The sequence below is a fragment of the Mustelus asterias genome, chromosome 3 (genome assembly GCF_964213995.1).
Source record: "Mustelus asterias chromosome 3, sMusAst1.hap1.1, whole genome shotgun sequence".
Classification (NCBI taxonomy): domain Eukaryota; kingdom Metazoa; phylum Chordata; class Chondrichthyes; order Carcharhiniformes; family Triakidae; genus Mustelus; species Mustelus asterias.
The window spans coordinates 37,285,681-37,307,679 of NC_135803.1; the positions used below are offsets into that span (position 1 = coordinate 37,285,681).

The 21,999-nt window shown below is 40.6% G+C and overlaps 1 protein-coding gene across 12 annotated transcripts in view; it reads right to left on the reverse strand.

Annotated features, from left to right (window-relative positions):
* Positions 1–21,999, reverse strand: part of opa1 (OPA1 mitochondrial dynamin like GTPase) — a 107,904-nt gene that overhangs the window by 28,978 nt on the left and 56,927 nt on the right. For all 12 annotated transcript variants that reach the window (XM_078207821.1, XM_078207829.1, XM_078207800.1 and 9 more), the window contains 8 exons: positions 18,391–18,556; positions 17,018–17,170; positions 15,054–15,162; positions 13,662–13,741; positions 7,643–7,783; positions 5,152–5,268; positions 3,776–3,869; positions 2,009–2,119 (listed from right to left, as the gene is read on the reverse strand). In XM_078207821.1, the coding sequence (XP_078063947.1) occupies positions 2,009–2,119; positions 3,776–3,869; positions 5,152–5,268; positions 7,643–7,783; positions 13,662–13,741; positions 15,054–15,162; positions 17,018–17,170; positions 18,391–18,556 (971 nt within the window). The remainder of the gene's footprint in view (positions 1–2,008; positions 2,120–3,775; positions 3,870–5,151; positions 5,269–7,642; positions 7,784–13,661; positions 13,742–15,053; positions 15,163–17,017; positions 17,171–18,390; positions 18,557–21,999) is intronic.

Sequence of the window (21,999 nt, forward strand, 5' to 3'; positions counted from 1 at the left end):
TGCTGTAAACCTCTATGACCTAAGCATCTGAAAAGGGGAGAGAGAAGAAAGGAGGAGGTGTAAAGAGAAATGTCAGAGCTTTGTGCCTTGGCACCAAAGACACTGCCACCAACGATGGAGCAATTAAAATTGGGGATGCCTACAATACCAGAATAAGACAGCCAATGTCTCTGAAAGCTGAAAAAAATTGAGAGATAAGGAAGGGCGAGGCAATGAAAACAAGGATGGGAATTTTAAAAATGAAGCATTGCTTAACTGAGAGCCAATATAGATCAGCAAGCACAGGAGGATGATTGAAAATGACAATTAACAGATGCCTAAACAACGGTTCTATTAACTGCCCAGTTCAATAATTTCAGTGGTGGTAACCAAACATGCTAAAGTATAAAGAAATGCTATAATTGGATTTTTACATATACCAATTAGATTTACTCAGGATTAGAATATCCCTTGGCAACAGAGCCAAACATTATTAATTTCATGCCAGGAAAATGCATGGTCAGTAAAATTATATGATGACTGACTGAATCATTCTAATTGTAATAAATGCTGCCACTTATTGACCAGAGACAGAACTGCAGATTGCTTTCTTCAACTATGACATTGTAAAGCAGTGGTTCCCAATCTTTAGTATGTCATGGCACCCCTCTATGCTATTAAAAACATTTGAGGCACACCTCCTATTTTCCCCGTCTTCTTCCCTTACTAGGAACTTCATTTTTAACCTCTCCCTGTCCTCTTGCCCGTTTTCTTTTTCATCTCTCCCTGATCTCTACCTTCTCCCAGGGTTTTTGTGCCCTTTTTGTATTGTCGTTTTTCTGTAGGTGCACAGGATCTACAGTTGGTTATCTGACCAAGGTAAAAAAAAATCTGGACCACGCATGTGCGGCTCTTTGTCAGCCAATGCATGCGCAGGAGGCCCAAGATTTGTCGGGTCTTGGAGGCGCCAACCACAGAACTTAAGACGATGGCTAGTTTTACTTTACTTACATCAATTTTCAATCATTTTGAATCTTTCTTCACGGCACATCTTTTGGGTGGGGGGTGTTCACAGCACACCAGTGTGCCACAACATACTGGTTGGGAACCACTGTTGTTAGAGGCTGGTTGTGAAGATACTAAATATCACACACTCTGCAGTTACCTTGTTATGCAACTAATACTGCTCACGATAAACCAAAACAATATACAATATTATTTAATTGGAAAAACAAACCAAGACTTCCAGTGGAAACCCATACTTAAGCATTGGCCCATGATTTTCTGTCACTATTATGACACGTCTAATGGCATTGCTGTTATTTACGCTCAAATGTTAAAGTAACCTCAGGCAAGAACGGGTGAGCAGTTAAATGCTGAAATGCAAACATTGCTGTCTAACATGCTTCACGAAAACAGCATCTCACTGTCTGGGCACAGTCATTGTCACTTTACAGAAGATTATATGCCATCGAATTATGGGAAAGCAGACAGTGATGAGTGGATATAGTTGAAGATACAACATTTTATAAACATACATTTTTCATGAAAATAATTAAGTTAAGATATTTATAGATGAACAAATTATTTCAACTAAATGTTAAAAGCAACAAGACTGTTTAACGATTTACTCAAAGCGTTTTAGTAAGAATTTATAACCAAATAATGCTTAACAGCAGTAATTTATTTATAACAAAAACAAATCAAACTTCAAGTTCATATTATTACTTCTTTGAAACTCCTTTCTGGCAAACATGTCTGACTTGATTACTGCTTACACTCAAGATGCAAATACAGTATCTTCAATGAATCTACAGCTAACCTCACTAAAATAGCTAACGTAACTTGTGAACTCCACTTCAATCCAAAACTCCCATGGTTGCAAGTCTGGCAATTCTCATCTTTATAATGAGCTTACAGGCAAATCAGAAGCTCCATTTACCACATTAGACTCAAGTCAGGTTCGTGAAAACATTTCAGCAATGCAACACTGTTGTCAGACAGCACACAAGTATAAAGTATTACTCACTGAGGTCCTCTGCTAGTTGAACTCGCCTTCCTGTCAACAGGTGAATTTTTTTAGCATTGTCTTCAGCAAAATCCTCCAACACTTCTTTCACATTCTTTTCGAGGCGTCTCACTGGTATCAATGGAAAACATAACCATTTCGTTTTTAAGCTCTTGATGAATGGTAATTTTTGCCATTTACTTGAAGAATTACATGTGTAACTTCTGTATCCATTAATCAGTTACTGTTATGGTGCTAGCAATGAACTACTTTAAATGGCTTTAGATTTGCTGCTCACTGCTGCCAGATAAGCAAGGTGTTTAGTTGTCATACATTGAAAAATGAAACTATCTAACTTATTGCATTACATGTGGTAGCTTTTCACACTTCACAACAGACTTCTTAGAAAAAAAATCTTTCATACTCTACACCATGCTTGAAATTTCTTTAAAAACAGTTAAATTCCAAATGCACAAGAAAAATTCCATGATTAAAATTCTGAGTAAATGTTAAAAACTATTGCGGGTCAGGACCACTGCTAAGTACTCAGAACAGATTGAGTGTCAGACTAAAGCTTTTATCGAGCAGTTCATTTTTAAAATAACCAAATTCACCGAGTAGCAACACAGAGTCTGCGTCAAGCAACGAACCTTGATATAAAACAAATGTATCAACATTTATCGAAGTGTCTCATCACTTGTTTGATCATATTTCTAAGGTTTCATACAACACAACTCCAATTAATTTCCTTTACCACTTTTCAGAGGTTAGAACACAAATAAGATCTTTCATCCAAGCTTGTGTCATTAAAGTGGAGTCCAATCACGATAGTAAATAGATATTACTCAGGTGGAGAATAATTGGTACCTAATTTGAAACTTAAAAACACTTTTCAATTATTTTTTCAAACAAAATAGGGCAGGCTGTGACATCCAATAGTGGTTGAGCAGATATTTCCTTCAATTAAATATTGGGAAGACGAAAGTCATTGTCTTCACTCCCCAATGTAAACTCCATTTCCTAGCTACAGACTCGATCTCTCTCCCTACAAATGTCTGAGGCCGAACCAGACCAGATGAGTTTCTCACCACATATTCAGGCCATCACCAAGACCATCAATTTCCACCTCCATAATGTTGCCAGATTCTGCCCGACCTTAGTTCACCTGCTGCTGAATTCCTCATCCATGCCTTTATTACCTCCAGACTCTACTATCCCAATGCAGTCCTGGCCAATCTCTCTCTTCTACTCTCCACAAACTTAAAGTCACCCAAAACTCTGCTCTCTGCACCCTTAGTTGCACCAAGTCTTGTGCACCTGACACCTCTGTTTGTTGATCTGTACCGGATCCCGGGGAAGCAAAGCCTCCATTTTAAAATTCTTATCCTTATTTTGAAATTCTTCCAAGGCTTTGAGCTTCCCTATCTCTGTAATCTCCATCTGGCCCATAATCCTCTGAAATATCTAGGCTTCTCTATTCTGGTTTCGTCAGAATCCCAGATTCTAATTGCTCCACCATTGCCTTCAGATGCCATATCCTCGGCTCCGGAATTTCCTTTCTAATCCTCCCTGCCTCTCTTTTCTCCTTGAGATGTTCCATAAAAGCTAATTCTTTGATAAAGCTTTTGTTCACCTGCCCTTGTATCTTACGTGGCTTGGCATCAAATTTTGCTTTATAACATTCCTGTGAAGTGCCTCGAGACATTTTATTATATTAAAGGTTCTATATAAAAATAGGTTATTGGTGTTACCAATGCAGGTTTCATCAGAAACTGGATCTTCACTCACCTTCAGTATTTGTTAGCTGCTGTCGGAGTGTGTTTGCTGTAATAGATAGCATTCGCTGAATGCGCCAGAACAGGATAACGTTATTGCATTCAAGCTGTGGGGGCAGGGGAAAGGATGAGAAAAGAGACAATATTTTAACGATTCTTGATTCACATGAGCTTTTATTTCAATTTTTGAGATTACAATTAGGGATCTTGGTGCTGAAGAATGAAGCAGCATTTCTACTGTTCGCAGTCAGTCAACTATCAAGCAGGTTAGGTACAATATTGCTAATGCACAGCAAAGGTCTTATAAACTCTGCCCCACATTCATAACAGAAATCCTGTTTGCACTCGTGTGAAATTTTCCATTTCCTACACCAGCTTCTTAAATCAGGGTTACTTTCTCAGTGCCAATCTGTGAGCAGGTTATACTTGGTGGAACCATATGTCTGCCACCCAGGACTAATCACGTCAGGGTAATTTTAAATGTAGTCTTCAAGAATAGTTACGCAGAAGTTAGAAGGGATTTTATTTATTCTAACATAGTCTGAGTAACTATTGGCGCAACCCTGGCAGAACCATCCAAAGTTATAATTTAAGTCAATTTTTAGGACGGTTCCCAGAACAGCACAATTCCCCAGAGAAAGTTAGCAATTAAATCCCTGTTTGTGAACTTCTGAAAAGAATTCCCCAGCCCATCTTTGGGGTACCCTCCAAATCTGACATTGGGGAGCCTGCAAGTTACAGCTCAATATTCATTAATAAGTTACTGAAAAATTGAGGTTCCTGTAGGTTCATAAGAGGAGCAAATTGAATTCTGGTACAGGCACTGCTTTCCAACACATTTTATGTACAACTTAAGATTTGTTCTAAAAAGCAGACTGATTCAATAGAAATTCGAACTTTGATCTGAGTTTTGAACTGCCTACATCATTGAATAATTGAATACTGGGACACTTCATTACATTTTGAAGCATAAACATATTTCGGCCTCATTATAGTGGACATTTCAATATGGATTTTATAAGCATTTGGGCAGCTCCGTCTTCTATTGGCATTCAGTACTATGCTGCAGTTACAATTAGAACAATCTGTCCTGAGTGTAATATAGATGTGAAATCTTCAGAAATATCTAATTACATAATACAATATGCTATCAAATACATACATATTTTAAACTATATAAGTTAGTATTGCGAAGTTTTCATCTTTTCTTTTGAATCTTTTATATTTTAATGTTTGGTACTAAAGACGGATCCACTGTCATGATGGCTATTTTGAGAAACAGCATCCAAGAGGCAATATACAACAGAGATAAGTGAGAATTTACAAAATATATAAAAATAACTGTTTCAAGGGCATTAGGTACTTCCTTTATATTATCTCTTTTCATACCTCAGAATCTACAAAATGCCTTTGGTAATAGTGGAAACCTCTTCTGCAAAGATTACAATGGTTCAACGATTTCTTTAGGAAGTGTTTTCGGTAAACTTGGTGCCAAGTATCTTTAATCTAGAGAAAAAGAAAGCTTAAGTCCAAGTATTTATTGAAGTCCAGCATATTCTAACAAGAAAACTTGGTTCTTCAGACTGTAATAAGTTTAAGAATATTGCAAAAAAATTGCTTCCATCAATCATCCTATAACATCCAGCTTACTCATAAGACTTGACACATTTCTTTCTCACAGTAGAAATAACTTGCATTTAGTCCATACAATGGAATCTCACCACTCGCGTTAAGAACATAAGAAATAGGAGCAGGAGTACGCCATCTGGCCCCTCGAGCCTGCTCCGCCATTCAATAAGATCATAGCTGGTCTTTTCGTGGACTCAGCTCCACTTACCTGGCCAGTCACCATAAGCCTTAGTTCCTTTACTGTTCAAAAATCTATCTATCTTTGCCTTAAAAACATTCAACGAGGTGGCCTCAACTGCTTCACTGAGCAGAGAATTCCACAGACTCACAACCCTTTGGGTGAAGAAGTTCCCCCTCAACTCAGTCCTTTTTCTGCTCCCCCTTATTTTGAGGCTATGCCCCGTAGAACCTCACGAATGGTAATTTCATGAACATACTTTACAATGGGAGTCAATTAGATAGGTTCCAACCATTTCAAAATTTGACATGTATCAAGCATCAAAGAAAATACAAACTATGATTTTAATACATTTAAGAGAAATTTACTGGAGAAATTTCATATACAAATAAAACAAGAACCATGTACAATTTGTCACACTTGCAGAATGTTACTGGAGAGTGGAGGTGGAGGGAGTGGGTGAAGTGACTAATGTAGATGTGGATAAAAAATACTTATTTTTGACTGCTTTGTCTTTTGTTTTTCAATTTTCTTGGTAAGGAGCAATAGCATTATCAATCCCTCTACAAAAGGAATGTTTCTTCCCATGTTTGCATCATAGTCTGTTGCCTGTTGTTTTTCAAATCCTCAGCAGATCTTGTGACGTCGGTCATCACCTTGGTGTAAAATGAGCTCTCTGAGGTTCTGCTTTTTGCTCCAGTTCAATTATACTTAATTTCATCAGTTTCACCAATTCTTCTGTAGAGAGTCCCCCTTGATGAGACTGAAGCAACTCCTCCATTTCATCTGTGACCAGATCTTCAAATCTCTCCAGCTCAAATATCTTGGTTACTTCAGCATCCACACTAAGGAACCTGATGAAATCATTCACAGCCTCAGGGCAAACTTTCTTCCAGCAGGCAGTTATAGTTGATTCTCTAATCGCATCCCATGAGCCCTTAATTAGCCTTATTACTGTAAGGATATTGAATTCCTTCCTGCCATCGCAGGCTGCGGTCAAAGTGTTGGTTTCTATAATGTCGAGAATGTGGCTGAAACTTCTACAGGTACAGTTTTGAAGGATGTGATGACTCCCCACTGGCTCATTGGCTGGATACGTTAGGTCGTATTTGGGGGTAAAAACAGAATGTCAATGTCTGGATGGCTATGTGCAAGAGTGTGTGGATGTCCAGGTGCATTACTGAGGATATATAGAATGTTGAAGGACAAGTTATGTTCCCTCAGATAAGTCCTAATCTCATGTTGAAATCAATTTTCAAACTAGTCTTCAAATACTGCTGCTGTAAGCATTGCCTTTCAAAAATTGGTAGATGAGATTTATTCTTCCTCTTTAAGGGCTCAAGGGTATTATGACCTATAAATCAGCACTGATTCACACTTAAAACCAGTCACATTGGCAGATAGTAGCCAGTTTTGCCTTTGTTAAAAATCTGCTTTGTCTGGTACCCTCTCTCTTCAATGCATTCCTGCAGCACCTTGGGCAACTCTCCTGCAGTTGCATGGTCAGCTAACACAGCCTCCCCAACCAACTTCATTTTATGCAGACCAAAACTCTTGATAAAGTGATCAAACCATCCTGTATTGGTTGAAAATCCTCTGGAAGGCAAAAGAGAAGCCCTTTGCGCGTCACTTTCATCACCACTATTGTCACCAACACCATCTACTTTACTAATTCTTGTGCACAGGATGATTTAAGCATCTTATTTCTAATGATTGGGCCATTAAACTGCGGTCTTCCTTTGTTGCTGGTGCTTGGTCCACATGTTTGGTAACTTTTTCATTCCTTCCAGGTGTGGATCTCCCCTACTTACAAAGGCTAACCTGGCAGCACGATTACCAGAGACACCAACACTGACCCTTATTTTATCTTCAGAAACTAGACTTCAAGCTGGGATACATGCTCTTTTAAATTCTCACCCTCAAAAGGAGATACAATCTCAAAATATCTCAATTATCTAAACAACAATCGGCATTACATGAAACAAGTAACAAAACAGGTCAGTTCATTCATATTTTCTTTGATTTAAAAACCAAGTGAATTATTTGAAGGTGTCAACTTAATGGCTTTCATACCAGAATGGTGTCCACATCTACATTTTTGGCCTCCAGGTTTTTACGAACTGTTGTAACTTCATCGTTAGCAAGATAAGCTGTATGTTCCTCATTGATTTTTAACAGCCGATCCAGTTCGGTTTTGGTTTCATTTCGAACATGCTGGAGGAAAGGAGGCATTCCATTATTAAATATGGAAATATACATCAACGAAGAATTTGAATCTATGACTTAGTCGACAACTCACAATGCAGTGTGGTATAGAATGCAGTTTATTTAACACTATATAATCCAACCGCTAGATTACTCACCTTTAACCTCTTGGCCAGTTATTTTCTCCACTAACCGCTTGGTCTAATTCACCCTTTGCTTTCCCTCCAGACCCTTTCCTGTTCAACTTTTTAAAGCAACTATTTTCTTAAAATTCCACACATTCTCCTTCATAGAAAATTCCACACAAACCACCTGCTAACTACAGATTCTTCTGAACCCAGCCTTGCCTTGACAATCATTTTACTAACCTATTTATTTTTCTTTCATGGAATGTGGATGTTGCTGGCAAGGCCAGCATTTGGTGTCCAATCCTAATTGTCCTCGAGGTGGTGGTGGCAAGCCATGTTGAACTATTGCAGTTCATCTGATGCAGGTATAAAAAGCCTTTTTGGTTTCTTACATATTTTATATTTATTTTGGTTTGTTTCTAATGACCTGACTCAGAAATGCTACATCATGGTTCTCTTTAAAAATTCCCAAATTTGAATTAATCTCCCTATTAACCAAACTGTGATACATTATGTTCCTTCCTCCTGTGTGCTAGCTGTAACTCGGTTATAGTAATCTCACCTGAGTCTGAAGGTTGTGGGTTCAACTCCAGGACTTGAGCATCAAATATGACACTTTATTCTAGTCTTTTGGATGAGACATTAAAGTGAGACCCCACCTGCCCTCACTTGTATTTGTTTGAACTTCTTCCCACAGCTCCCATTACCCCCCACCCCCCATGAGGATATTAGTTCCAGTCCTGTTTAGATGTAGACCAGCTTCTGGTCAAAGACTCTCAAGGATCCAAACCTTCTCTCCATAGTTTGAATTTTGCAATCACAATAATAGTGAGGCTAGCAGTACTCTCGGTTGCCAAGGAGTAAATTGGACAGCAATGCATCCAACATACAGAGTTAAACTAGGAACAAAAACAGAAAATGTTGGAAAATCTCAGCAGGTTTGACAGCATCTGTGAAGGGAGAATAAAGCCAATGCTTTGAGTCTGGATGACCCTTCGTCAGAGCTCTGTCAGGGAAAATTAGGAAGCTGTAGTCCAATTTGCCTTGCTGCTCCAGAAGAGTATGATAGCTTGTTACATTATTAGACTAATATTCCAGAGGCCTAAATGGAATAAAAAGCTCATATCAGTTGACCTCAAAACTTTCTGAATTTACATTATAAACCCACATAATTCATTTATATCCTTCAGGAAAGGAAAGGTGCCATTCCTATTCCTATATGCAATTCCAGACTCAAGACAATGTTGCTGACTCTTAGGGCCCGATTTTACCATTTGGGGTCTAAGGGCCGGATCCGGGCGTAATGCAGATCCGAGCCCAGAATCCTCTTTGCAGGGCGCCCATACGCTTTTTGCCGGCTCCGATATGATTCGCGCTGTGGGCAGGGCTTAGCGCTGCCGGACCGATCGGAGCTCTGAACTGCGCATGCGCAGTTTGAAAAAAAATCCGAAGCAGCGTGCCCGGGCGGGGAGAAATAAGCAGAGAGAGCGGCTCTCTGACCCAGATCATTTGGGGGGGGGGGGGAAAGAGACCCAGATCACCCTCTTGGAGGGGGTGGGGGGGAGAGACGGGGTGTGACGGGTCCATCTGGCTCACCAAGTCAGTTACACTACTGCATTCAGCATCTACTGAACCATCTTGGATACAAAGGATAATGGCATTAGGGTTCTGCATGTAAGCCTTGCTTATGCTAAAAATTATATCCTTGGTGTCGGCAGCCATTCCTGATGTTACAGTACTGATAACACCAGGAAGATCGACCAGTACCATTCATTATCCTTTGTATCCAAGATGGTTCAGTAGATGCTGAACGTAGTATTGTAACTGACTTGGTGAGCCAGATGGACCCACAAGGCAGAAGGACCATCTTCGTGTTGACCAAAGTGGATCTAACTAAGGAACATACAGCTTATCTTGCTAACGGAAGGATGGTGGAGGGAGACCAGCAATCGAGGTAGGTTGGGGGTGTGCTCTGCTGAGGGGGGCCTGTCTCCCAGGGGAGTCTGATCCGGTTTGGGGGGGGGGGGGGGGGGGCGGTCTGCCAGGGTGGTTAGCGGGGGGGGTCCGCGAAGGATGGTCGAGGAGAATGGTGACTTCACAAGGGCAGAGAGGGCTTCGGAGGTTCCCCTGCAGAATAGGAATCCGCTTCGGACTTTTATTCTGCAGGTCGCTAAAAGCGCTGATCCGGGACGGGCCAGAAGACGGTAAAGTGGGATTTGGCGGTAGGGTTGGGCGCGCGGTTCATTAAGTCGATTTAAATGCATGTTGATGCATTTAAATCGTCGGGCCGCCTGATTCGGGCACAGGCCAGACCCGCGCCCGAATCGGGTGTCGGTAAAGCCGCGATCTGCTCGGAATCGGGTGCAGATCGCGGTATAGGCCCGACGCCCAACTTTAATGCGATTTCGCGCCCGCCAAAACGGCCTAGCAAATTACTCAGTGTCACAACCATTTTGGAAAACTATAAGAATAAAAGGATAAGGACCTCCTAGCACTGTCCGAGGTATACCCAGCAGAGCAACCTTGCAAAGTCTGCCTCAAGAACATCACAGGACTTGGTGACAAAATTGAGAGTCGTCTCAAAGGCTAATCAACCAACACTCCGGCACTGCTCTACTCACAGACTCATAGCTTTCAGCCAACATCCCAAATTTGGTATGTATGGTCCTACCAGCAAGGGCTGGTGGCTCAGTGGTATTTTATTAGAAGGGAATGGGCATAGAAGTCTTCAACATTGACTGTGGAGTCAAAGCAGTCAAACACGGTCAAGCATAGGCAAGGAAATCTGATAATTTTGATTTGATTTATTATCGTCACATGTACTAAAATACAGTGAAAAGTATTGTTTCTTGCGCACTATACAGACAAAACATACTGTTCATAGAGAAGGAAACGAGAGAGTGCAGAATGTAATGCTACAGTCATAGCTAGGGTGTAGAGAAAGATCAACTTAATGCAAGGTAAGTCCATTCAAAAGTCTGACAGCAGCAGGGAAGAAGCTGTTCTTGAGTCGGTTGGTACGTGACCTCAGACTTTTGTATCTTTTTGCTTATTGCTAATTGCTTATTGCTCTCCTTCAGCTGATAAATCAATGCTCCTCCATGTTGACCACCAACTGAAAGAAGCAATGATAGCAAGGGTACAGAATATCCTCTACATAGGGAGCCTCCATCACCAAGAATGACTTGGGAGCACTGACAATAACAGAGTTGTTTGATATAGCTGCCAGACTGGGTCTGTGGTGGGGGCAAGGGAATACAACAGTAAAACCTACTTCACCTCATCCTCATCAATCCACCTGTCACAGATGCATCTATTAAGACAGTAGTACAAGGAGTGACAATTGCACAGCTCTTGTGGATAAAAGTCCAATCTTCACACTGAGGCCATCTTCCATCATGTGTGAGAGTAGTGCCATGCTAAATGTGATAGATTCAGAATAGATACAGCAGCTTAAAACTGGGCATCCAAGAGGTGCTGTGGGCCAACAGCAGCAACAGAATCACATTCGACAGTACCCTCAACTCAACATATCCCTCACTCTGCCATTATCACCAAGCCAGGGACCAACCCTGATTCAATGAGGAGTGAGCAGAGGAGAGCAAAGCCAGAAACAGTGCCAGGTGCTAACCTGGTGAAGCTACACCACAGGACTACACACAAGCTAAACAGCAGAAGCACATGCAACAGACAGAGCTAATTCCACAACTAGGGGCGGCACGGTAGCACAGTGGTTAGCACTGCTGCTTCACAGCTCCAGGGACCTGGGTTCAAATCCCGGCTCGGGTCACTGTCTGTGTGGAGTTTGCACATTCTCCTTGTGTCTGCGTGGGTTTCCTCCGGGTGCTCCGGTTTCCTTGCACAGTCCAAAGATGTGCGGGTTAGGTTGATTGGCCATGCTAAAATTGCCCCTTAGTGTCCTGGGATGCGTAGATTAGAGGGATTAGCGGGTAAAATATGTAGGGATATGGGGGTAGGGCCTGGGTGGGATTGTGGTCGGTGCAGACTCGATGGGCTGAATGGCCTCTTTCTGTACTGTCGGGTTTCTATGATTTCTATGATAACAGATCAGATCAAAGCTCTGCAGTCCTGCCAAGTCCATATTGTTGTAAATGGTGGAGGACAAATAAATAACCAACATGAGGAGCTGAGCATTGCTAAGCGTGTTATTGGCACAGGTGTGCTGCTTGACAACACCGTCAATGACACCTTCCATCGCTTTGCTCATGATTAAAGTAGCCTGGCGGGATAGTAGTTGGTCGGATTGGATTTGTCCTGCTTTTTGTTGATGGGGCAATTTTCCAATTTGTGAGGCAGATATCAGTATTATAGCTGTACCGGAACAGCTTGGCTAAAGACAGAGCTAGTTCTGGATCACAGGATCACTACAGCTGGGATATTGTTCGGGCCCATAGCCTTTGCTATACTCAATGGTGGCAGCACCTAGCACAAATGCAAAAGGTCGAAGTGTATGCATCCACCTTTAGCCAGAAATGCTAAGTGGATGACCCATCTTTCTTCTTCACAAGGGCAGCATGATCACAGATGCCAATTTGACTCACTAGATATAGCAGGTTCTGCCATGTTTGCGTGGGTTTCCTCTGGGTGCTCCGGTTTCCTCCTACAGTCCGGAAGACATGCTGATTAGGTCATGCTAAATTCTCCGAATAGGTGGCGGAGTGTGGTGACTAGGGGATTTTCACAGTAACTTCATTGCAGTGTTAATGTAAGCTTACTTGTGACACTAATAAATGAACCTTAAACGTGTGCCAGTGCCAAACAAGAAGCTTCTGTGTCAAGTTGTGGCAACTCTTCACTGGTTCACTGGCTATAAAGATAGTGCTGGGTAAAGGAATATTGGGGAATTGAATCATTAATTTCAACCTGTGTTTGTATTGAGATCTTTCCAATCTTTTTGTCTGGTCTGACATAGTTAAGTTTTCTTGTTTTAATAAATATTTTATTCTGTGAATTCAAATCAGACTCCTGTGAATTTGTTCAGTAACTTTCCTCCACAGTTTCTTAGATAAAAAGTTAAGATCTATCAAATCAAGTTTCACTGTGATCTGACTTATCCAGTATTATCAGCTAGGATTGCAACAAAGTGCAAGTGCCCTTTTAGTACCAAGTTTAGTATTAGAGTTTTCCAAAACTCAGTCCATTAAATTAATTTCACGTTTCTCTTTCCCCAAAAATATACCAAGGATGTAATAATCCAATAATGGATTGTTGGGGCTCAAGCAAAGAAAAAGTACTTGCCCTCACCTTTCAAGCTCAGTAACTTCGACAAAGCATGTAACTGTACTGAGACAATGTTGAGATGACACCTTAATACTCATCTACTTCTAAACTCTTTTTATCTTGGGAAATACGGTGACAAGAGGTCACAGGTTTAGGGTGCTGGGGCGTAGGTACAGAGGAGATGTTAGGGGTAAGTTTTTTCACTCAGAGGGTGGTGGGTGCATGGAATCGGCTGCCGGTAGTGGTGGTGGAGGAGGATTCGATAGGGTCTTTTAAGAGACTTTTGGATAAGTTCATGGAAGTTAGTAAGATAGAGGGTTATAGGTAAGCCTAGTAGGTAGGGACATGTTCAGCGCAACTTGTGGGCCGAAGGGCCTGTTTGTGCTGTAGCTTTTCTATGTTCTATGCTCTAAGTCTGTCCTCACTTTCTGCCCAGTTAGCCCTTATGCAAATAATTTCAGTGTTGAGGAGAATGGAAAATTCACATATGCTATACATACCAAAATTCTTTATCTCACCTGTTCTGGAGACCGTGATTTCCAGTAGAACCACCTTTCTTGCCAATCTGGCCCCACCATATCACGAATTACAGATTCAGCTATCAATAAAAGGAGGAACACGTGATTAGAATGATCTCTCTCATGTTTAGCTATTCCCGTTACGTTCAAATGTTTCCTTGTGCCTGATCTAAACTGTGGTATTTTATGTGACAAGAAAACATAGAATCATTCTCCTCTGTTTGTTCCTAAATTTAAGATGCACTCGCTGAAACATAAAACCAAATTGGTTCCCTTCCTTTTCAAGCATGGCTGGTGCATGACCCTGGAAGAATTTTACTTCATTAACATTTATCTCTTTATTTTCCCCTTGTCATGGGATGATTGAACAAATACTTCATGACAGATATCAATTTTCCTTAATTTACAGTCTTGAGGTTACTGTAATCTTGATAATTTCCTGCTTTTAGAAGGCACATCAGCAGGTGTAGTGGGTTTTGCATTGGCCTTTTACTGGCACAGAACAATGGCAACGATGTTCTTTTCTATTTGCTGGTTAGACTCTACTCCAGGCTATCATGGAAACAGAAAATTAGGTCAAAGAGGAAAATATTTGCATTCTTTTGGCATTGGAGCAATCTTTGGAACAAGAAAAGGCTATACCAAAGGAATGGTCATCATCTGAACACAGATTCCAAAGTTCTTGTCAAAGTTCTTATTCTTTATAGAATAAACAACGCAGGGAGGGAGGATTTAAATCAACATGTTAAAGGGATGGTCCATGTTTAAATGTATGTAGTACCTAATGGAATAAAAACTACAAGCTTTGTTGAAATAAATAGAGGGAAAATGGAAAGAAACAGGTCATGATAGTGTGAATATTAAAACATTAAAGGAGGAAACCAGGAAAAAGATAATGGCCAACAAGTCAACAAAATAGCATCCGGTCTGAATGAAATGTGAAGCAAAATATTCAAACCAAAATTGCAAAATTAGAAGCATTATAGAGGGTACTATATTGCAGCTTTAATAGAAATCTGACTTAACTTTAGAAAGGATTTGGAGCTTAATTTAGTGATTTTTAAAGAGCTCAGAAGCAGTATTAATAAGATCTGAAGCAGTATTAATAAGATCTCTGTGGAGGCAGGAGGAGGAGTGAGGAGCACAGTGTTAAGCATTTTGTTCCAGCACTACAAGGAAATGATGGCCCAGGGCTATTGTGTTAAGACAGAATCTGTATGGTTACAGTTAAGAAACGGGAAGCAAATTGTAGAATTCTTGATGTGGATTATAGGCCACCGAACAGTGAGGATGAATTAGAGCAGACCTGCCATAGATCATCAATGCTGGCTTTTAAAACAATGAAGTAATTAACGCAAGAAACTAAAACCACATAAAATTGTGGAAACATACTATCTCGAAGACGGGTTTGCAAGGTTTCTTCCAGAAAATGGATAGCTGCATCCCACTGCTGTTTGTCAGATATGGAACGATCTTCTAAAGCATTGTGCTGGATGACTCGCTACAGAAACACAAAGGTAAGAATTAAATAACAATAGAGGATATAAAGCAAATAAAATCTTATGTATTTTCAGCATGCTTACACTTTCAAGATATCGTAAGAAGTCTCACAACATCAGGTTAAAGTCCAACAGGTTTATTCAGTAGCACAAGCTTTCAGAGCGCTGTCCCTTCATCAGGTGAGTGGAGGATTTGGTTCACAAACAGGGCATATATAGACACAAACTCAATTACAAGATAATGGCTGGAATGCGAGTCTTAACAGGTAATCAAGTCTTTACGGGTGCAGACAATGCGAGTGGAGAGAGGGTTAAGCACAGGTTAAAGAGGTGTGAGTTGTCTCAAGCCAGGGTATTTTACTCACTAATCTCACCAACTGTCCTGGCTTGAGACAATTCACACCAGTAACCTGTGCTTCACCCTCTCTCCACTCGCATTGTCTGCACCTGTAAAGACTTGATTACCTGTTAAGCTTCGCATTCCAACATCATCTTGTAATTGAGTTTGTGTCTAGATATGCCCTGGTTTGTGAACCAAATCCTTCACTCACCTCATGAAGGGGTAGCGCTCCGAAAGCTCATGCTACAAATAAACCTGTTGGACTTTAACCTGGTGTTGTGAGATTTCTTACTGTGCCTACCCCAGCCCAATGCCTGCATCTCCACATCATGGCTTTCAAGATATGGCAGATATTTTACAGAATCCAAAGTCAATTATTTCAATAAAGAAGTACAATTTAAAACATTTATCAATAGAACCACATTATGGGGATGTGACAATCTGATACGTCTGTCCGAATTAAATCTAGAACACATTCTACTGCTGAGATTTTAAGCATTGTGTCAGGTGTATGAAAAAAGTATTACTTCTGGATTTTTAAATGCTTGGTAAATTGAGCCAGGTCTGCAGCTGAAAATTTTGCTAATTTCTTTTTTAAAAACTTTCTTTTTTACTTTCCTCCAGTCAGGAGACCAAACTGCAAACCTTGGATTCTCCCACTTAGTGATACTATTCTCTACAAGATAACAAGGAGGAAGATTTCCTGGGAAAGATCTGATTCGCACTGATTCCCAAGTTAGAGGACTCAGGTATCATGAGGTGTAAACTCCAGCAGCGCAACTAAGCATCAACAAAACTCACCAATTATGGATCATGATACTGAAATGTTACTCAAATCTGTGTCTGGCAGTGCAACTTTCCTGCTCGAGATACTGATCTGCCGAGTATTGCCATATTCTTAGCTAAAAATATATTTCAGGATAGGTAAAGGTCAAGTCGCCCAGATGACTATAGACTGCTCTCCCCTTTGAGGGGAAGGACTGGCTGGTAGTGAATTCACCTGACGATCACCGCATCTGAGGTGAGGGGCAAAGTTGAGAAGGCGGCCTTCATAAATAGCCTCAGCTGGTATAGGGATTGAACCCGTGCTGTTGGCATCGCTCTGCATCGTGAACCAGCTGTTCAGCCAACTGAGCTACCTATTTTAAGATACTTACCTTCTCAATGACACAAAATAACAAAGATGATTATGTGGCACAATTAATGTTGATATTAAAAGTGCATTAAAACCTTTTGATCCAAAATATCCCCATATGAAATGAGACAAAACTTTAAATGATAAAACATCAAGTTTTGAAATAGCAATTCTTTATTTGTCTGGATTTTTAGTTTTATATTGCTGTAGGAACATAATAGGATTATTCATAAAATTATGGATTAAAAGTTCAAAATAGCATATGAACTACTAAATTAACCTTGCAATGCCATGATAATTAGAAATTCCTTATCTGCACCAATTTAATTCAGAAATCTTTCCGAAGTCATAATAATTATTCCAAAATCAGGTGATACTGTACCAGACTGTCTTCAGCCTGCTCATTCCATCTGTGACGTTTTATACTTTCATCTTTAACAGCATGTTTTAGTTTGTCAAAGATATCATCATGGTCCTTCCCTTTGTGCTCTGACATAAAACGAGCAAATTCATCCTCCAAGGTTTCCCAAGCAACCTGCCAACAAGAATGTGCTAGTATAAGTAAAATGTTGGGACTATAATCTTAGCAAAATCATCAATTTCGGGGAAGTTGCTCAACAACCTGCATTTGTACATATCACACTTACTGCCATTAACGTTAATTGTACATAACATGTTAGATCCCTGAGCAGAGGAAACTTCGATGCTTTGTACATATTTTAAATAAAATTCTCAAAATGAGAAAAGTATGATAAATATTGCAATAAGCATTAAAACTGCTGTTAATAAATACATTTTTAAAAAATCACTCATATTGTAGAGCTATCCACTGGATGATCACATATAAGCCCCAATCTTTTGCGCTTTACCGAATTCAATTATTAACTTCACAACTCCACATTTTCATAACCTTCCCTCAGGCTGCCCATCGCTGGTCTCAATCAATGGCTTGGGGAAGCAAACAGCTGTTCTGATGGGAATTGGAAAGATTCCTCAATTGACGAACATTTGTTTTCTTCAATCTTCCCAAACATAGAATGCGTGGGGTACCAATTGCTAGACAGATTGCATCATGAGGGCCTGGGTGGGGGGGTAGGGCCTGGGTGGGGGGGTAGGGCCTGGGTGGGATTGGGGTCGATGCAGACTCAATGGGCCGAATGGCCTCTTTCTGCACTGTAGGGTTTCTATGATTCTATGATAAAACAGAAAGATTTAATCTGTACACTGTTCCAAGTAAGCAGTCTTAACAAGAACACCAATGGGACAAAACTGGTTTTAGCTCTGGTAACAGCTCTCATTTCTATCATATTCTTGTTAAAAGGAAATGGATAGGCACTGAAAGAGGGCAGGAGTGTGTTCAGCTGAGAAGGACAATACAGATTCACAGGAAAGCTAGTTATTCTGTTAAGTATATCATCGATGTGACCAGGATTGGTTGGGAATGAGGATAAAAATCACAGATACAGGTTGAAATAATAGGAAGTAAGAGAGAAAGCAGAAGTGGAAAAAGCTACAGTCATAAATAATTTGCTGTACATGAGATGCTTTACTGTGTTACATTGAGGTGATGAAAGATTCTTGTTCCAGGACAAATTTCACAAAAGCGAAAATGTTCTTTGTAAATGGATTTCCTTCAGCTCTCTTATATTATTAGTTGTTAAGCTTCAGTTTCATCTCCCAAAACAATCACTAGCGCAACTTAAAATTCAGGTAAGGGACACAAGAATGAGTGCACACTTGCAAGCTGATTCAAACCTCTACTGCTTTGTGAGGCAACTGTTTGTCAGTCCACTGCTTGAGCTTGATGTCCACTGTGGTATTGAATGTGCCTGAATTCACAGACTGGGCAGCAGGAAGGTAAATATTCTCTATCACATGTGTAGAGACTCTTTCCCACAGTTTCCTTTGTAGAATCTCTTCCCTAAAAGCAAATCAAATAAGTCAAGTAAGTTCTTTAACAGTACAACAGATTAAGGATAAGGTATGGGTAGATCTGTAGAATACATCTAATATATTAAAAATGTTGCATTTCCTGCAACACTTACTTCTTGACGTCTCAATATTTTAATCACACTTTTGTTAACTTGTGCAATTTTAAATATCAACATTTCTCATTTAGTTTTACTTTGCCAACTGAAAGAGGTCTTTCTTCTAATTATGTCACTGGCTGGAATAAAAAGAAAATTGGCTATGGACAAGGTCACGTGCAATTTATTATTAATTCACATAGATTTCACACAAAATCAAAGCCTAACAGTGTACCCGTATTTAAAAAAAACTCTAAACACAGTTATTAAAAAAATAAAGCTGCTTATAGCAGGCAAGTGTTTCTGCATTTTAGCTGTGGACTCTTAAAGCAGGTTACCCAATGAGAGTGGTAAAATAAATTCTGTGCAAGGGATTACTGAAGATTATCATGGATCGATTTGCACACAGTAATGTTCAGTCTCAAAGTTACCACGTACAAATTTTAGAAAGCAGTACAAAAGAAGATGTGCACACAAAAGCTTTAAACATTCATCTCTGTCCCGATAAAGTTATTAACAGGACACTTTAAGCAATTGCAATATCCATATCACCAAGCAAGTAACAGTCATGCCATACAAGTTCCAGGCAATGACCATCTCTAACAAGAGAGAATCTAAACATCGCCCCATGACATTCAATGGCATTAGCCCCACCCTACTATCAACAGCCTGGGGCTCATCATTGACTAGAAACTGAACAGGACTAGCCATATAAACACTGAACAGGACTAGCCATATAAACACTGTGACTATAAAAGGTCAGGCACCAGGAATCCTGCAGTGATTAACTCACCTCCCAAATCACCAAAGCCTGTCCATCATCTACAATAAGAAGTTTAACAACACCAGGTTAAAGTTCAACAGGTTTATTTGGTAGCAAAAGCCACAAGCTTTCAGAGCCTTAAGCCCCTTCTTCAGGTGAGTGGGAATTCTGTTAACAAACAGGGCATATCAACATCATTATCTACAAGGCAGAAATCAGCAATGTGATGAAACACTCGCCTCTTGCCTGGATGAATGCAGCTTCTACAACACTCAAGAAACTCAACACCATTGAGGACAAAGCAGACAGGTTGATTGGCACCCCTTCCACAAATATTCACTCCCTCTACCACCAATACACAGGAGCAACATGCGCACCATCTACAAGATGCACTGCTGGAACTCACCACAACACCTTCCAAATGCCAGGTCAAAATCCTGGAACTCCTTATCTAAAAGCACTATGGGTGCACATCCACTATATGGACTGCAGCGGTTCAAGGGCAATTAGGGATGGGCAATAAATGCTGGCCTAGCCAGCAAAGCCCACATGCCATAAATGAATTGAAAAAAGTAAAAACTCTGGATTTATCCAGCATTTTCAGTTTTTATTTCAGATTTCCAGCATTGGAAGAATTTTGTTTTTATCCTAACTTTTATGTTTAATTCCTCTTGTAAGAAATTATAACATTGTATTAGCCTTCTTAATTACTTGCTGCACCTACAAACAAACCTTTGTGCCACTTGCACTGGTACAAGATCCCTCTGCACCTTGGAATTCTGTAGACATTCTCTGTTTAAGGAATGCTCTGCTTTTTTAATTTTCCTGTCAAAGTGAACAACTTCACACTTTTCCATATTATGCTTCATCTACCAGATTTGTGCCCACTCACTCAATCTAGCTATATCGATGTGCAACCTCCATATGTCCTCTTCACAGCTTACTTTCCTACCTACCGTGGCAGCATGGTGGCACAGTGGTGGCACAGTGGTTAGCAATGCAGCCTCACAGCACCAGGGATCTGGGTTCTATTCCTGGCTTGGGTCACTGTCTGTGTGGAGTTTGCATGTTCTCCCCATGTCTACGTGGGTTTTCTTCAAGTGCTCCTGTTTTTTCCCCACACAGGTTGATTGGCCATGCTAAATTGCCCCTTAGTGTCAGGGGGAATAGCGAGGTAAATATGTGGGGTTACAGGATAGGACCTGGGTAGGACTGTTGTCGGTGCAGACTTGATCGGCCAAATGACCTTCTCCTGCACTGTAGGGATTCTATAAGGGCAGCACTGTGACACAGTGGTGAGCACTGCTGCCTCATAGTGCCAGGGACCCGAGTTCGATTCCAAGCTTGGGTCACTGTCTGTGCGGAGTCTGCACATTCTCCCCGTGTACGCGAGAGTTTCCTCTGGGTGCTCTGGCAATCCAAAAGACATGCTGGTTAGGTGCATTGGCCATGCTAAATTCTCCCTCAGTGTACTCAAACAAGCACTGGAGTGTGGCAACTAGGGGATTTTCACAGGAGCTTCATTGCAGTATTAATGCAAGTCAATTGTAACACTAATAAAGTTTAAAAGACAATGGTTAGCATGGCTGCCTCACAGCTTCTGGCCTTGGATGACTGTGTGGAGTTTGCAATGTTCTCCCCGCGCCTGCATGGGTTTCCTCTGTGTGCTCCGTTTTCCTCTCTGTCCCAAAATGTGCAGATTAGCCGTGATAAATGCGTGGGGTTATGGGTATAGGGTGGAGGGATGGACCTGGGTGAGATGCTCTTTCAGAGTTAAAGCAGACTAGATGGGCTGAACGTGATGTTTTCTAAATGAAATAGTGTCATAATTGTGAAATCAAAAGATAGAATTTGTAAATAGAATGGGGGCCAGCTTTTTAAGCAACAAAGTGTTACTTCTCTCCTGTAGGTGCTGACTGAACAGCAACTTGTATTGATATAGTACCTTTAATATAATGAAACATTTTAAGGTGTCTTACAGGAGTGTTATAAAGAAAAACCTGATGTCATGCAGCAGCAGATATTAGGACATTTAACCAAAAACTTGGTCAAACAGTCGGGTTATAAGGGACATCTTAAAGGAGGGGTGATGGGTGAGAGTTGAGGGTTAGAGAAGGTATTCCAGAGCCTTGGCCTAGGTAACTGAAGGCACAACCACCAATGATACTGAATAGGCCAGAATTAGATAGGCAAAGATATCTCAGAGTAATGGAGCTGCAGGAGATTCCAAAGATAGGGAGGAACGAGGCCACGGAGGAATTTTAAAACAACTGAAAATTACAAAACTGAGGTGTTGCTCAATTGTAGGTGAGTGAGCGCAGGGTGATGCGTGAAGACACAGGCAGCAGAGTTTCAGGTGACCTCAAGTGTAGAGAATGGAATGTGGAAGGCCTGCCAGAAATGTTTTGGAATAGTCAAATCTAGAAATATCAAAGATACCAGTTCCAGAAACTGATAAGCTGAGACAGGGCTGGATTGAGTGACGTTAAAGAGATGGAAATGGCTAATTTTATTATGGATATATAATATATTCATAAGATAACATGGGGCAGATACACCGACAGAAGATCATCA